This window comes from Haemaphysalis longicornis, unplaced genomic scaffold (genome assembly GCF_048455015.1).
Source record: "Haemaphysalis longicornis isolate Haplotype H1 unplaced genomic scaffold, Haemaphysalis longicornis Haplotype H1 scaffold_3, whole genome shotgun sequence".
Lineage (NCBI taxonomy): Eukaryota > Metazoa > Arthropoda > Arachnida > Ixodida > Ixodidae > Haemaphysalis > Haemaphysalis longicornis.
The window spans coordinates 183946810-183964568 of NW_027526335.1; the positions used below are offsets into that span (position 1 = coordinate 183946810).

Consider the following 17759-nt stretch of genomic DNA (forward strand, 5'->3'; position numbering starts at 1 on the left):
ACCCGGTACCGGCCACCACTGACCTGTGCCTCAGCTCTTAATTAAAGAAAACTCATCTGGATATAGCAGTGGTGTGTGTGTGTTACAGTAGTACAGTGTGTTACTAACGCACACCCCGTGCATTAGTTACCACCACAGCAGACACGGTGGCTACAGCCTGGTGCTGTGAACCGTCATTTTCTTTTTCTCCCTCTCTGGACATCTTTAAATCTTATGGCGTCACACTGTATTTCTTAATTCTAAGCCAAAACTTCTTATTGTTGTTTTCTTAAAAGTGGGATATAAAAGTCATAGGTCGGGTTAAGTATGAGGATTTGTATTAAAATGTGCCGAGCACTCGTCAAAACGTGAGAAAAGGCTTGCAGTTAGAACTTCCTTGAGACTCCGTTCAAATGACAGAATTCTAGTCACTCGTGTCTGCGGCCTTAAGCAACATAAGCACGGAAAACAGGCTGCCATATTTTAACCACACCCACTGTTTCATATCGCCCCGGCAGATGCTTGGCAATACAGTCAAATCTCAATATAACGAATTATGCGGGACCACCAAAAAGCGTTTATTTTGAAATATCGTTGTAATGAAAAACTAGCCGTTATAGGCCAGTGATCAAATCCAGGAAGGAAAATGACGTACCTTGACAGTAGACGCGTGTGCAGACAAGCAAACTCTCACATAAAAATGTTGCATCACTTCAAAGCTGCTTTATTTGAAGAAATCGGTTAGTTTCTTCTGGCGTGTACAGCACGCACGACCGATTATAAATGCCTGTGCCTCTACATCTCCCACTTTGCGCAATACCTCATCGGGTACGTTATTGCGCTGAGCGATGGAAGTGTGGACTTTGTTCGTGTGCACTAAAACATCAATGTTCAACACTTCTGTGTTCGGTGAGCGAAAGTCATTTTCCTTTGTGTCGTCGTCGTCGTCGTCACTAAAGACGGTGATTGCTTTCGCTTCTTCTCGGCTTGGTCGCTTGCTGCATTCATCGTTCACGTTCGCAGAAAAATCACCCAGAACAAAGGAACACCTTGCCGCACACGTGAATAGCGTGATGAACGACCGAACGGCCACCGACACCCAACACAACCAGAGAGAAAAGAGGCAAAAGCGGCTAGGCTGGCCAGGCCACTGCATATTAAACCTCAGCTTTGTGGTAGCGCTAGCAGTTTGCACTCAACATGGTGATGACTCGCAGAAACGGTGGTTTCTGTTTCCCTCCAGAGTTGCGGCACTGTTACTTTTACACAAATGTGTAACACTGGTGTTCCTCTATTGTAAAGGAGAAAATTAATTATGTGTGTTATTCTGAAATATGCGCTATGATGAAATTCGCAGTTATCAAATATTTTTACCTTGAAAATGTAGCCACGAAGCCACAGACGACGCAGTTGTCTTCGAGGAAAACACGTTTATTGGAGCGAACTTGTGCTCCCCCTAACAACTCAAAGAATACAGAGGCGGCGAAGCAGCGGTCAACAAACTGACGTACGCACGCGAGCTACGGCGAGTCGAATACCCCGCCGTCTGCTCTGCAGGCTTTTTATCTTTCGGCGCGCGTGGTTCTCGAACCGTCAATTCGCATCTAGAACATTGTAGATCCAAGAAGATTATTCTGGGCTGTTCACGTTAGATCGGAATGCTGTCCCAATCAGAACAGATAACACATGTGGCACAGGAAGAAAGAATGGAACATGCGCTTTCCTTGGCACAGAGATAACACAGACCAGCGCAGCCGGGCAGTAAAAGCAAAACACAAATAAACACAATGCATGGTTTGCGGCAATATAGGCAACCTGGCTGGGATTTTTAAAAGGTTCCTAAATTTGAGAAATCAGTCAGTGTAGTAGTGAGATTTGACTTTACATAGCTAAGCAGAAAAGTTCGCTGCCAATGTGACGGTGCCAAGAGGGTGGTGTCCTTATGCGTGAGTTGCAAGTTAAGAAAAGCAGCAGAAGCTGCTTTTTCATCTTACTGCTGGCTCTGGATGTTCCTCCATGATGTCTGAACTAACCTGGCACCCAAGCTCAGTTTTCTTAAAATGCCCAAACAAAAAGCTCAGGACATGAATATAGTTTTGGTTGAGCGACTTCCACCAGTGTACTTGTTTCTGAAGCATTTTGCGTTATTTTCGTTTGCTATAAATTTATTGCTGAGAGAGTGCATTTATTTGTTGCGCATTTTACTTTGTTTTTGTTTGCTACATTGCCCTTTCCTCGTGCTCTTCAACCACAACAGGGGAGGCATGGTGCAAACTGCAGAGCAGTACGAGTTTGTCCACCGGACGCTCTGCCTCTTCGAACGCGAACTGCCACCCAAGGAGTGAGGGTGTGGAGGGGTCACGGGGAGGTCATGACCCGACCGGAGCGGCCAAGAGCATGCCGATGCTGATTGAGGAAGGAGGATCTTGTGCAAGGCCCTTCTGCTGGTGTGATGACACGGTCGGCGAGACTTCACGCAGCCAATCGCGGGGTCTGTGCCCCGGAATGACTCGATTCAGGCTGTGCTTGGGGGCTGTTTGAACTCTTCTTTGAGCTCTTGTTTGAACTCGTTTGAACTCTGACCCCTGTTTCCCCTGTCCACTCCTGCGGAGCACGTTGGAAGAAGCCATGTTGGAAGCGCTTAGCGGTGCGCTGCATCACCCGTTTTAGCCATTTTTCAGCCACATCTCCCATTATGCCATTGTTGTTTGCCTCTTTCTCTTCACTAGTTGTGCCCCATGTTGAGGCAGGGAACGCTCAAACGAAGCTGGTGCTTCTGGCACCGCTGAAAGGAAACGTTTGCCGTCGGTCAGAAATGTGTTGGAAGAATGCTGCGGGGTGGTAGTTGGCAGCTACTTTTCTGGTGTTAGCTGAGCGTACAAAAGAGTTGCCGTTTTAGCCGATCGGGCCACCCTCTTGCGCATTCGGGATGTCAGAAGGGCAGTTAGTGTTGCCAGGAGCTGTTATTTCTTCTTCTTCTTCTTCTTCTTCTTTTGCAAGTAGAAAAATTAGCTAGCCATTTAAGACAAAATTTTGGTTTCAAGTTTATGTCATTACTTGATGTTGGAACTGGCGTAACTGTGTTGTCAGAGAAGACTGGCACAATGCGCCCTTGGGTTGAGTTGGTGGTAGCTGGGAGTGTTTAGGTTTTGGACAATCTACGTTACTTCCATGGGAAGGCAGGAAAGGATGGCCATCCAGCCATCTTTTTAAAATTTAGCAACGGTCTCAGCTATGCTAAAAATGTGATCTCCACCTTTTTTCATCCTTTCCTTTTTGTTGGACCGTAAAAGGTGTCCCTTCTGAGTTGTGTGTTGAATAATGAGTCATCCTCTATTTTGTCACCATATGGTTCCTGGGGAATTGGTTATTTGGTCAGGTGGATCACCAAGCATCGATGGATTGCACACTAGAAGCAAAGCTTTGAAGAGAAATTGTCTCGCAAATGCTCTTCCCCGTACAAAAATGGCGAGGGGCAACTTGTGCTTGTGAAAAGCATCTTCCTCTGCACTTGTCCTGAGACTTTTGCAGACTCGCTTGCCAGGCATGGCGGACGATTCTGCCCAGCAGTGCTTTGCTGAGCTCATTGTAAGAAAGGCTAAGTTCAGTTTGTGTCTCAGTCTCTTGGAAAATTAGCTGGGACCTTGCTGCCAGATTTGCTCACTTCTTTTTCCCGCAACTACGCGTGTAGAAGCCTTGACGACATTGTTCCGTGTTTGGGCGTTTGTTGAAGTATGGTCATGCATGGTAATGATGGCACATCTGTCATTTCAAAATGCTAGCAGATTCCAGTGCATGGATATTTTCATCTGGTTGTGAGGTTGAAACTCCTCAAAGCGCTAAAAGCAAAACCTAAAACCGCTCTCCCACCTGGAACGTGTAACATCCTTTGATGGTGACAGGCATGAGGGTTCCGGCTAGTTGGTAATCCATGAGCAACGCAGCGCGAAAAAAGACCAGGGATGAGACGAAAACTGCAGACAAGCGCCGACTTCCAACTGAATTTAATGAAAAGAAACGCACAAATTCAGTTGGGAGGTCAGCGCTTGTTTGCAGTTTTCGTCTCGTCTCTGGTCTTTTTTCGCGCTGTGTTGCTGATAGTTGCAGGATTTGTTTTTGTGACAGGACACCAGGAAAAGTGCTGCCGACTACTGCAGTGTGGGGGGGTCAATTTTAAAACTGCGCAGGTCGGTCGTTTGCTGGCTGTTTTACAGAGGATGGATTTGGTCGAGCTGTAAGCGGAGTTTTCGTGAAGGGTATTCTGACGAGGCATTCGCATTTCTGACCGGTTTGCGTGCGAGAAACCGCAACTGTGCCGAGGAGAAAAATGACTCTGCCCTTGTGAGTCTGGCCTTCGCCGTTGGCGTCAGCGTAGATTATTCTTTTCCCCTGGGCACGCATGCGCACATTCTTTCGTCTGTCGTATGGGGTTGTTTCGTAGCTTTGTACAGACGCGTTTCCGCATCTCTTCACGACTCATGTGCCATTTTAGTGTAGTTCGTTGCGAGTCCTTGTGCTGCATTCTTGCAGTATTTTTTCTGGCAGAATGAGTGGAGGGCAGCTTTGTTCTTGCGAGAACGATGGAGTGCCACGAGTGCTTTGTAAACGTGAGAAAGGTTTTCGTTTTTTCATGTCCGTGTTTTGGAGAGCCTGCCCACAGGCAACGTGCGGGCCGTGTTCAGTTCACGCACCTCCATTTGTGTTTATTTTTCGTTGTTATAGTATTATCACTGGTGTGCGGTCTTCTAGCTATCTTTGCTGTCATTATTAGCAGGGATGCTAAAGTTGAGGCTTTTAAGTTTGCTGATCGTTAAGCATATCCGGCTGCAAACCTACTTGCGTGGAGGCAGCATGTATAGGTCAGACTGGAAGGAAATGCTGTTTATTTTTTCTTTTCTTGTTTGAATTTCAGTGGTGTCTATTAGATCTGCTCAGAAGCCGGCTGAAAGAGAGGTTCAGTGTTGGCGCATCATTCTGTGTTCTTACCTTGTTGCAGTTTCATTTCATTGCCGTGATTGGCCTCTAGCTCTGTGTCTAGCCACAAGTAATGGCAGGACTTCTTTCTCTTGTTTCTCATTCAGGGATTATCACACAGGATTAAGTTTTATGTGTAAGGTTTCCTTAGTGGCCTTGTGTTTTGCAAGCTTTTTTTTAAATCTTGTGTTTGTGAAAGTATTGTTTTCTTTTTCTTTTTTTTTTCTTTTTTTTTTGAAACAACATGGACAGGGTAGATTTTAGCAGTAGCTGTTGTCAGGGTATTTTACAGGAACAGGGAAATAGAATTCTGGCTTATATGTCCGAAAATGGCAGTTTATTTTTTATCCATATTCTTTTATTGCTTTACGTTATATTGCTCACGATTGGTCGACTGCATAATCTGCTGACCTGCAATTTTTTTTCTCTAATGTGCACAGGGTTTGCTGTCTTCAACAAACACCAATGAATATTTTTCATGTTGGCATCTCTCATGCATCTACGTGACGTCCGCCATTGCTGGTATAGAAGCTACCAGTTTAACTGAAGTTACCATTTCGAATGAACTTTCATGTTATGTAAAAAAAAAAAAATGTTGTTTGCTGAAACAGTTAGTACAGGGACGTAATTCTACGGGTTTATTTTGGGTTTCGGGTTGATTACTGCAGGTTTGGGTGTGAACGGTATGCAAGAAAGGCAGCAGTTTTTACGCCGTGTGGCCTCCTGGCCATTTTTAACTTGGCTTCTGTGGTGGCGTTTAATTGGCGTGTTCCTTCCTCTATCATTGGTGGTGTTGTACATAAGATCGCGAGTGCTTCGTATGCAAACCGTGTGCAAGTGTTTGAACGACACGTGAGCTTAGCCTGGGGAACGTGCTCAGCCATTTGTTGTTTTACAATCTCAGTTGCATTTTTTATGTGTTGTGAAGTTTGTTCCTTGACTAAGCGTATGTTGTGTGTGTTGCGTGTTGCAGGGCAGGCAGTTCTTTGGGGATCTGCCTTTTTGGGAACACCCAGCTTTCACCTTAGTGTAGCTGACTGGCTGGCTGCAGTCATTCAATCGACTTTCAATCACTTAATAACCATTTCAATGCTTCACAGTCAAAAATAGAAACTTTAGAAAATAGAAATCTTTTTTTTTTTTAGGAAAGGTTTGTGGCGCTTTAGCGCTGAATCGACGAATGCCAGTTTTTTTTAGTGTTAGGACCCTTCCACCTAAAGTGTACCAAAAAATGGCAGCAGGAGAGTTTATACTAGAACAGTGAAATTTTTTTTGTGGTTTCATAGCAAATCTGCATGCATTAGTGTATTGGAATACTGTGGATGAACTAGGGGTGTAGGTGGGCCCATGAAATTCAGAGTATGCAAATATCATTCAGAAATCAGTCTCTCCACCTGGGCACGGACATTAGTGAGTAGCATTACAAACATTTTCAAATAGGCCATTGCACGTTATAGGCCATTGCAGACCCCTGAAACAAAAATTGACCTGCAAATCGAGAAATTTGTCAGATATGCTTTTCATCTGTATGCGCAATAGCTTCAACTTTTGCCCCCCTCCTGCTTTAGCGGGAGGTATGAATGGCGGGGAGCTTAGAAGTATGGGAGATTTATAAATCACGGGGTGAAGCATTGAGCAAATTTCTCTGTGGTCGGCACAAAACAGACCACCCCCTCCTGACTTCAAAATGCTGTACAATTCTGCAGCCAGGTTGGGTATGCTAAAGTGGGACGTTGGTAATTCCCTTGCATTTAATGTACATTCTGTGCGTTTGTATTTTCGTACATGCACATTGCCAAGTGCATTTGGAGTCTCTTCATCACCGTGTAAGTGCGGGCCGTTTGCAAATGTGCTTCTGAAACTCTCTCTGTCCGCGTGCGTGCGTGCATTTTCTTGTGTGCAACGAGCGTCGTGACTAGGGAGGACTTGCGGAGAGAAGTGCGAGAGGCACGTTGGTAGCAAAAATGTGCGTACAGTTGCACGTTTCGTGCGCAATGAATGCAGCGGAACAATTGCACCCTTCTCTCCATTTCTTTTTAGTCCTTTTCGTTTTCGTTTGGGGCAGTTAGATGGCCTCAATCTTTGAAAGAGACATCTTGGATCTTCGAAGCAGCACTAGTGCCATCTCTGATTACACTGTCAAGATGTTCAGCAAAAGGCATTGGAGTCTTCTGCGTGCGTTTGAGCCGGGAGTGAAGTTTATGATGCACAGTCGGACAGCCGCAGAGTTTGTCTCCTGCGCACTGTGATTTTCAAACTGTTAGAGCTCTCTCCCTTTTTCACATTGCTGCGCACGCGATAGTCGGTGGTGGATGACGTGGCTTGTGCGCACAGTTGCTTAGGCCAGCAGTTTAGATCTACCTTTAACGGTGGCTGTTTGTGCCGTGGCTTGTGTGTGTGTGTTTTTTTCCCTCTCTTTTCCCTCGGAGTGCGTCAGAAGTGGTCGGTGGTGGGAGCGTTGCGCGTCTTCATCGTTTGTGTGTTTTGCCTCTGTGCTCAAAGGCTGAGCTAAAGAAGTTCGGCGCCTCCGAGTGACTGGTTTTGCAAATTTTGCGAAGTTGGGTACTACCAGTGAGTGTTGGTGTTACTGAAGTGCTCGTAAAGAGCAGCAGTGATGATACTTAAGAACACCACAGCCGTTGTAAAAAAGAAAACAAAAACAAAAAAACAGAGCTGTTTGATTGGTGTGTCGCGCCGTGTTTTATTGCAAAGTGCAGCAGAAGGAACGTTGTTATACATCTCCCCCCCGCCTTGACAGAAATTTGTAGCACTGCCTCCTGACGAGACAAAAAAGCAAGCAGGGTTTTGTTGAATGTTTGCTGTTGTGCAGTGGTTTGAAAGCTTTAAAAAGAAGGATATTTCTCTCTCTCTCTCTCTCTCTGGCATCTCCCCTCACTGTTGGCATCAATGTTGAAGGAATTTTCGCTAGCACTGCAAAACTGTTGGGCCCCTTTGGAGGACCCTTTGAGACGTGTTTACTGTGTGCAGTGACGGTGATCACGTGACACGCTTGTTTTGCCTCACAAGTACAAAAATCACGCCCCCATTAAAAGGAACGAGAGATTCTGACGTCTTTCTCGGTGTTTCAGCTTCATCATAAGCTTTGCCTACTTGTTGCCGCAAGTCTTGTGTCTCGATCTGTGCTCGGAGTGACTTTTCCTTGTGAACGCTGTTCCCTCCCTGCAAGCCAACGAAGCTTATTCTATCCAGCTATTTTGTCTGTATGCAGAGTGTGAAGCACTGGTTGTGAAAGCAAACTGGTCTTCCAGATATCAAATATTTTTTTCTTGCTCTTCCCTTTTTTTTGGTTCGCTCAAGAGTGAGAAATCTGTGGGAAAAAAAAAAAGGTACTAGTTGTAAAAGCTGCTGCTTTTGGTGTAAAAGCATTTTCTGTCAGTTTTTTCCTGTCAGCTGTATGTGTCTGACAGATAAAGCTGTAAATACAGAAAGAAAAAGAAGTGGTTGAGCTTTCGCTCCAGCAGTGTTCTTGCTGATTCCGCGAGGACTTCCTCTTGTGGAAGTGTTGCTTTTTTATAGCTCCTTACGGAGAATAACTTTTAAATCACATCAAAAATTTCATTTCTTAGCTTTTTTTCCCCCTGGTCCAAGCCGTAGTCTTCAGCTTTGCATCAGTTGAGCAGTAGATGTAACAGCGTTGCATTGTGTTTACTTCAGCTATGTGGGACAGCTTGGCACTTGCATTGGAGCAAGATTCGCAGCTTGGGTACCAGTTCTTTTCCTCTCAGCTTAGCACAGTCTCGACATGAATAGGACGAGAATAATATGCAATGTCGCTGTAATCTTGTCTTACAATAGTGTTTGTTATCAACCAGCTGTAACCTTGCTCCTTTAATAACAACAGAAGAAGTCTGCAATGTGTTGAGGGCCCTGTTAGAGCTGTTATTGCCACGCAGTTTAGCCTTGTAGCACACTTGAGGTATTATATGCATTACGGAGCTTGCTTGCACTGCAGACCAGCCGTGAATAATGCAAAGCTGTAAATGGAGATTGCCATTGAGCTTTGCCGACTTGGAGCGCTTTGGTGAAGAAACAGACGGAGGAACATTGTAATACCAAAGTGTGGCCCCATCCACGAGGTTATTAACTGACCTATCAATTGGTTGACCCAAATGAGAGCGAGAAAATCTGCTCCAGTGATCATTGCTGAATTACTACTCAATAAGATTAAGCAATTTATGCTTGCTCGCATTTCAAAATGCCTGCAGTGGTATACATTGGGCACTTTCCTTCAAGTGAATGCACTGAAGTGTTCCCCTGTTTTGCGTTACTGACTTTGGTGTGTCTATCTACTCAAGTTGGATGAAAAAGAAGAAAAAAATTGGCGCTCAAGTTTGGTTTGGCAAACAATCATTTGGGTTAAAACAAAGCATGCAAAGAGGTCCTCCTACTTTATAATTGCCAGTAGCCATGTACTAGAAGAGGGAGTTTCATGTTGCAGGAAAGCCGCCGGCTTTGACATCAGTTTCAAAATTTCTTTAAATCTGTATGATTTTTGCTTCATTTCTATTCTTGTTGGCTTACATAACTAATCTTTCTAGGAGCATACTCTGAAAACTTGTAGCTTTTAGAGCTAGAGCTTCTCTATGTTAGTTGGGTGCATTTTATTTGACATTTTTTTTATTGTGTTTGGATTATCAGCAGGCCAGTAGCATGATTACTATTGATATCTGTTCATTTTTACCACTCCCTTCTTTGCACTAGTGCATTCAGAGTACTCTCCGTGCTTGGCGCTTTAATTGGAAGACTCGGACGGCATATTTTTTGTTCCTTGCACATTGTTTGGTAACCAGTGGGTCTGTTCATAGGCACTAGTGCCAAAGTTTAATCAACCAGCTCCCTTCATTCTAAAACGTTAAAAATTCACCCTTTGTTGTTGAGCAGTAATCTGAAGCCAAATTTAAAATTTTACACAACTGTGCTGGCTTGCGTGCGTTTAGCAAAGCCCTTGCTCTTGTTTTGTGCCCCAAGGCAGGTCGTAGCTAAGACGTGAGCAAAAACGTCTCGACTTTGAGGTTGTCTCATTCACAGGTAAGAGTCAACCTTGGTTTTGATCTACTTTTAAAGAACTGTCGCGCATTTGGAGGACCAACAAGGAGATGTGTATTGCAGCATTGCCGCGTTCGCTATCGTGCCATTGTTGTTAGGCTCTGCACTTGTGCGTGTGTGATTGCTAAATGTGCGAGAGACTCTAGGCTAGTCAACAAGTTTAGAGGGCTGCTCGTTCATTTCCATTTGTCTGTGACTCGGGCTGGCATCGTCTTTTTTTATGTCCTTTTCTCACCTCTTGCCATTTCTCTTGTCATTGTCGGTGCATTTCTTCTTGCGGAGCACGGCAGTTTTTTGCAGACTGAAGAAGAAAAAGAGTTGCTCAAGATGTGAATAAAATGTGCTGTGTTCAGACAACGTGTTGACAGCAAAAAGTGGTGCTTCGATTTTTTTTGTGGCCATGCGTGCTGGCAAGCATTTCTAGCTTGTGCGTGCAGTGAGGTAATGTGGCAAGCCTCACCTGCTCGACCACTGGTAACATGTACACTTGACTAATTTATAGTACTTTCCGTTTGAACGGAGAGGCATGGGAACAACACAGTCAACCTTAATCACTATTAATTTATGGGACGTGTTGTCCAATATTGAAATGCATTCTTAACCTTGTTTGGAGAGAGAGAACCTCAGAATTGACCGGGCATTATATTTGGGGCTGGAAAGAGCCTTTTAGTTTTACACAATTGAGCCTTGTCTCGTCAAGCTGCCCGACACTGGTTTTATTGATAGCTGTTGTGCAGATTGTCTTCTGGTTGACCCTTGAAACTACATTAGACGAGAAGCATTTTAAGCTCCAAATTTTTCTTCTTTGGTACTTGCTGCCGCAGTAGCGGTGTTTCATGCCTCTGGGCAGAACAAGTGGTGAGAGCACAGGAGTTTGATCGTACTAGCTTTTGAATACCCCATGAAGCCATCAGTGGAGTGCATAGAGGAGGTACAGTTTGAAGAAGAGTGTCTGACGATGCGGAGAACATAAACGGTGACAAGTGGATTGGTAGTGGCTTGTCAGAAGAGATCCTTTTGTTTAGCCTCGTCCTATGTTAACGGTGAAATGATCGACTCCTCTACGAGTCAGCACCAATTGTATAAGCAGGGCAAAGAAGCTTGACGATAGTGCCAAAAAACAGCTTAGGACTCTGCAACATTCAAGTGGACCAAAGTTTGCCAAGTGTTCGTTGACGATCCATCCAGCTGCCTGTTACTCTCGTATAACGTTCAGACTCATTTCAGTATGTGGTAATTCTGCGAATGGGAAAATTTGTCTGATCACATTTTGGTCAATCGGTAGAATTCAGAATTTGGGGAACGTATCGTTTTATTTCAGTCACTAATTAAAGAATTCCAACTAGAGGTAATCGGAGGTAAAAATCAGATTGGTCGCTATTGCCATCTAGTCTTGTATGGTGGCATAAATTTGCGATTTTCTTTTCTTCCGCTATAGTTCATCAACATTACATTGTCTTGCAGACTGTTATATGAGCAGCACCACGCACTGGTTCTCGGGGAAGAAACTGTGGGCTCTTTGGAGTCAAGTGAAGGCATTTGTAAAGTTTGCGACATGTTTTTCGGCAGGCGGGCTCTTGTAGGCAACGCGAACGTTTTGTTCGGCACTTCAGACTGCTACGAATTAGCACAAGTGGCATCCCAAACGAAAACCCTTCTTTGCTACGCTTTCCACTTTCACCTTGAAATCTTTAGTTGAGAACCACCCCTTTGACCTCGTCGTATGGTTGAGCGTTTAATTTTGACTGCCCTGGCAGGCCATTTCTCTGCAAGGTGCGAAACCTGTAATGCTGTCATGGGTGGTGTGTGCAAGTTACTTCAAACACCCCTTTCCACTTAAAAGCTACAAAAGGGGGTGATGTGAAAAGAACTGTTTTGATAACCAAGTAGAACTTACAACCGATTGCAGGTGAAATAAGTAGGCGAATTTGACAGCTTGTACCATCAACGGTGCTCATTAAAAAAAAAAAAAAAAAAAAAAAACTGGCTAAGCAAATACAACGTTGCCCTGATGTGGCAAGCACCCCATCTTTAGGTTTTTAACCACAATAGCAAGTGCACAAAAAGGCAGCCAATGTTTTAGCTTGTTTGCTAGAAAAGTCGTGACTGCAAACAAGAGACAAGGAACGACACTGAGTGGAATTTGAATGGTACTAATGGGTTTTATTGGGTGTCCATGAACAATTCTGAGCCCCTTCAACAATGCCTCCCAGTAAATGAAAAGCGCAGGTCCTTGTTCTTGCACCATGGTAATGGTCAGGTCGCCACAGTGAACGGAATGACAGGCTAGCCTGTGAGCCGCACTGATGTCAATCAACAATGTTCTGGATACCCGTCCACTGTTCAAGTCATGATTCTGCACGTGCCCCTTCCCAACCTGCACGTGTTTGGTGCGGTGAGCGCTCTTATCAGCACAGCCATGCAGCCAAGCGAAGTAAAAAAAACTGTCCTTCCCCTTGTCACACAACTCTACACATTTCTGTGCTTCAGTGCCTTGACTGTACTTTGCAAGGACAACACACATGCAGCTCTTGAGGACGCATTTGTTGAAACCAGACACCCCTGACCCTCCCCAATTCATGCTCCACTGCAGTGCCCTGGATCAAAAAACTCTTTAAACATGCAGCACATGTTGTCAACAAGGGCATTTTTGCATGCTTACCTCCATCATGACCTCGTGCTTTGAAATTCTTTTTTTTGTATACAGTGGGCATTGGAAACTCCAGACTTCTTCTGGATGCAGTGCACTTTTGGTTTTGTGCTGGTACCACAAAAAAATGGTGGAAATTAACACAAATCCCCCCACCCCTCTGATTTGTTTGTTTGGTTGAAGCTTGTCAGCCTTCGTTGCACTGCAGTAAAACCTCATTACAACAGACACTCAAGGGACCCAAGAAACATATCTCTTGTTACCAAGGTCTCTTGTACACAGTGTTGCTAACATGGCAAACATAGGAAAATCAACTAAGCCACTCTCATTCAAATGTCACTCATAACCAAGTGTCCCTTGTAGCGAGGTTGTACTCTACTGCATACTACGCAACGGATCAGTTTTTGGAGAAGATTAGGCTTTAATGTTTCAGCCTCACTCACGCGTTACTTTGCTCATTTTGCAAGAAAAGTGGCATTCCCGGATTTCTGTTGCCAGAAAGTGTGTCCACAGCCTGTCATCAAAATTTCCATTGGCTGTATTGGCTGTAATAAATACCCAGTAAGGTGGATTTCCCAGTAACAACAGCAGCAACCATCGGAAGCTAATTGACATTACCTACGTTCTGGGGTGCAACATTGCAAATCGGGACCCACAGCTTGACATACACAAAGTCTGTCGTTGCATTGGCACGTCATTAGGGCCAATGTTATGGTCACCTAACTTTTTAAGGCTGCATACGAGCCTAATAACACCCCCACTCGGGACTGATCATGTGACGATCAATATGGCAACCATTGGAAGCTTATGGCCAATTCACCAATTTTAATTTGGCTGTGATGTCAACACGCCCACCCAAGGGGATTGACCAATTACCATGACAGCTTCCATGGCCAATTTATTACTTCTACTTTTGGCAGTGATGTTTATGCACCCACCCACACACTTAGCTTCAAAACTCGACAAGAAGTGATGCATTCCAACATTATAAGGGGAATCAAGTGCCCTATAATGTTTTGAAGTAGAGGAGGATAAACAGACAGGCTGAAAGCAGTTCCATGCTCAAATTGGTCTGCACAACATACATGTATTCGCTCGGTGATAATACTCGTAAAGTTGGTAGAAAAACGTACGGATACACAGCTATTGCATTCAGCAAGCAGTCCACAGAGGCCGAAGGACGTGGGATGCTTCAAGCGCAACAGCTATAAGCGATTCGCAAGACAGGAATTAAGCTTCGAAAAGTGCAAAGCCATCAGGATGTCGATAGGTGGCACCAGTAACATTACTGTTATGGCAATCTTGCTGGGCAGTGATTGAAGAGGCACTATGCATCAAGCTAAGCAAGCATAGTGAGACAGCGAAAGGCTTTCCAGGCTTGAACTTATGGATCTTCTCCTAGAAACTGTGACTCCCCCCATAACCAGCACTATGTATCTGCTAACTTGTCAGACTGTTCTGTCATCTGGACCATTTCTTGTCCGCCCATGGTCCGAGAATTGTTGCTCGCAATTGAGCACAGCTCCCTAAACTTCCGATTTTAGAAATGCGCCGGAAATATAGACACATATCTAAGCAGTACAGTGGGGTAATAGAATGCGCATAGTCTTGTCTGCACGTATGGAGTCCTAAAACTTGCACTGAGCCGAGACGGCAGAAATAGTCGGGTTCCTGTATTTTTCGTTGCACAAGGATTGATACAAAGGAGCCCTATTACATGCATCGCTAGTCAAATGACAAAAATCTGTGCATAATGTTGTGCATGCGCCGAGGCCCAAAATGGATGGGACAAGCTTGGTAGCTGCGCTTGGGTAAGATGATACCGCAGCAATAACTTGAGCTTTAGACCTGAGAGCAATGAGCTTGTTCAACTCGCAGAAGTAAGTCATGAGTTCATATAGCGTTAAAACCTGGCTATGATTAGAACAAGGAGAGCGAAGTAACTATACACTGCACATTTGTTTCCCTATGGGGTAACGCATACCTCCACTGTCCGAACATGTCACATTCGAATGTTGCGCATAATTGAAATACTGTGTAGCAATAGTCATTTAGTATACACACACTTGCACCTGTACACTCACATCGTTACATGTTCTAAGTAATTGGGGCACCCAATATTGTGTGCACTGCGTCCAAAGGCATTTGCTCCTTCTGTGTAAAACAAGGGAATTTCATCAATCGATGACCACAGCTTGTTAGTTTTACAAATAAAATGGATTCACTGCTTGTTAGGCATAGGAAAAAATGTTTTCTTGGCTTAAATTTCCTGCTGTGAGAAAAACGGTCCCCAGAAAACGCAGCTTCATAACAGGTATTGCAAGATCACAAGTTATAATTAGACATGCTAAGTCAACATGTTTGTAGGGTTGACTGGACTAGACATGACTGGAGATCTTTGGAAGAGGCCTTTGTCCCGCAGTGGACACAACCAGGATGATGATGACGATGGTGGTAATCCAATGACATGGCATTCATTTGCCCAGGAATGTCCACACCTCCACCACAATATTCTTTAAATTAGCATCCTTTCACTCCAGCGCGAACAGTAACTAACATCATTTGTGGAACAGTGCTACACTGAAATACACGTCTTGAAATTCACCTAGCATGCAACAGTGGACATCGGACTTCCACCTTAACTGGCATTTGTCCGGGTAATTGTGGTGCCTAAACAGGCATCTCCATGGGATTAAATGCACTTATTGAGGAAATGGCTCTTTCGTCTCTGACCAACGTGCGACAAAGTACAGGCTAATGTGTACAGTGCTAACTTTGTACATGACACCACTGGCTGTGCAATTGAGAACTCCTAGGTCAGGTCCAGGATTGTGACACTATGTTTATGCACAAGTGGACGTTTCCACATTGGTGGCTGGGTCCAGTGCAGACGGCGTGGTTGCGGTCACTGGAAACACGGTGTTGAGGATTCCAATGTCCAGTGCAGAAACGGGTGAATAAAAAGATTCTTCGACAACGTCACAAGTGGACACAACGCCGACAGCAGACATGTGGAGTACTATTGCGCAGCTTGTAGCCTTTGAGGGGAGGGGGAAACAGCCACAGGGTGAGTTGACGTCACTCATCACAGAGCTGAAATTCTCTCCGGTGTAGAGGGTGTGTTCAGCAACGACTCTTCATTGGCTAGAACCCCACCAGCTGAAAACAGTGACTGCACAATTCCATCGCCCCGTATGCTCTGGGTACAGTCATACAGTCGTACCTTGCTGACCATGCATGTACGTGACAAGTTTAGTAAAGCATGCAGAGATTTGCTTAGAGCAACAGCGGACAACTGATAAACTTCTATCCAGGTAAAAAAAAAAACAAAAAAGCAACCAGAATAGCAGCCCTGCACTGTTCTCTGTGTTCGATTTCACACAAATGCTTGTGCGCTGGGCTGTGGAATTTGCTGTGGAGGCACGATTTCACTCTGCTTAACAATTACTGGTCGCGCACTCCTTAGCCCAACCAAAGCCCGGTATCAAAGTGGGTAGCAGTACTTGCAGAGGTGTGGACATCTACATATTCCAGCCGGACATGACTTCCAGGATGCTAGCTGCTCTTGACCTTGAAAACCGCCCAGTAATGCCCCGAGAATTTGACGTCATAAAAACCAAAGACGTGATCACAGCTTAGCTGTTTGTCACCAGCCATCAGATACAACCGTTTTGATGGCACCAAAACTCTGACTAATCATTTGGACAGCTTTTAATTTGCGGAGCTCTGTGTTTGCCCAACTTACAATGAAAAAAAAAGGCAAAGGCAGCATGCCCTTTTCCGACTATTGCTGGTGTTCGTTTCTTCTTTTCTGTCCCTAAACTGAAAAATAAAAATGATTTGTTAATTTCTATTCAGTAGTACAGTTGCATAATAACATTGGACTTCGCTGGAAGACAGCGTGTGAACGCTTGAATGGGAAAAATAAAGGCTGCACGCATTCTAGCGTTTGTCAGAAACAAAAAGAAAAAGTCTGCAGTTGTTGAGCCTTGATCATACGAAGCGAGGCATGTGCGTTTTAGAGCCCGAGCACTTGGAGGATTAACCTCAAGATATCTGAGTGCATACTTCCAAGCCTCTGCAAAAGTGAATCAGCGTAGCAGAGCAATAATAGAAAGACGATAGAAGACGATATAAAGTAATGATAGAATGACGGCAAGTGATGTCAGATTGCGTCGTGTCTGCACAGTGTTGAAGTAAAGTGAAGTGAAATAGGGAAAAATGTTAGGTGCAGAAATTAAAAAAAAAAACAGTCTGACAGACTCAAGAGAACAAGCAAGCTCCATTTGGGCCCACTTTGAAAGGAACACACACATACAAGCACGCATGCATGTTTCTTGAGGAAATGCTCATAAACTTACTAGCACTCAAGGTACGAAGTGTTTGCCTGGCTAAGAGATTGCATCCTTAAATGATATCTTGAATGAAAATGTGCACAGGGCACATTAAGCACAGCAGTTGACTTTCCGCATCCATTTATACATGTATATATCAGAAAGCCCTGTTGGTTACACACGCTGTTATGGACATGTGTCCATGACATCAGCTTGCTCATAAAAGGCAATGTTTTCCCATATCCACCTTATACAAGGAGAGGATGAGGAGGAGGAGGAGGAGAGAAACGTTTATTGGAGCGGGAAATGCTGTTGTGGGTGGGTCCGGATAGCCGCGAGTCGTGGCAGCCACTTTTACCCGAGACACGAGGTTAACCTGCGTCTCTAGCAGGCAAGAACAAATTAATTGAATGAATATACGTGAAACAACATTAATTGATTGGCCCTGAATTCACCAATCAACCAAAGCTGCGGTGCCCACAGGACGGTTGCAGATGGGTTGTACTGCTACCATTTCCGAAACATCCTTCAGATGCAAAATTTTAAAAGAATAGTGTTTCTCGGGCTATATAAACCCGGAAATTTTGCTCTGTATGTCAGTCTGTCTGCCCCTCGATTCAGCCACCCAGCCAAAAAATTAAAATATTTCTTAGACGAGTAGTTTATACATACGCAAAATCTTTTTAAACTACTAAATCTGATACCATACTTTGTACTTGTCAACATTGTTAAACATTCCACATAATCGAGGCGTA

The 17759-nt window shown here is 44.4% G+C and overlaps 1 protein-coding gene across 3 annotated transcripts in view; it reads left to right on the forward strand.

Moving 5' to 3' along the window:
* LOC144175872 (tyrosine-protein phosphatase non-receptor type 7-like) overlaps window positions 1-10394 on the forward strand; it is a 55585-nt gene extending 45191 nt beyond the window's left edge. For all 3 annotated transcript variants that reach the window (XM_077704902.1, XM_077704903.1, XM_077704904.1), the window contains exon 12: window positions 2237-10394. In XM_077704902.1, the coding sequence (XP_077561028.1) occupies window positions 2237-2324 (88 nt within the window). In that variant the 3' untranslated portion in view covers window positions 2325-10394. The remainder of the gene's footprint in view (window positions 1-2236) is intronic.
* The last annotated feature ends 7365 nt before the right edge of the window (window positions 10395-17759 follow it).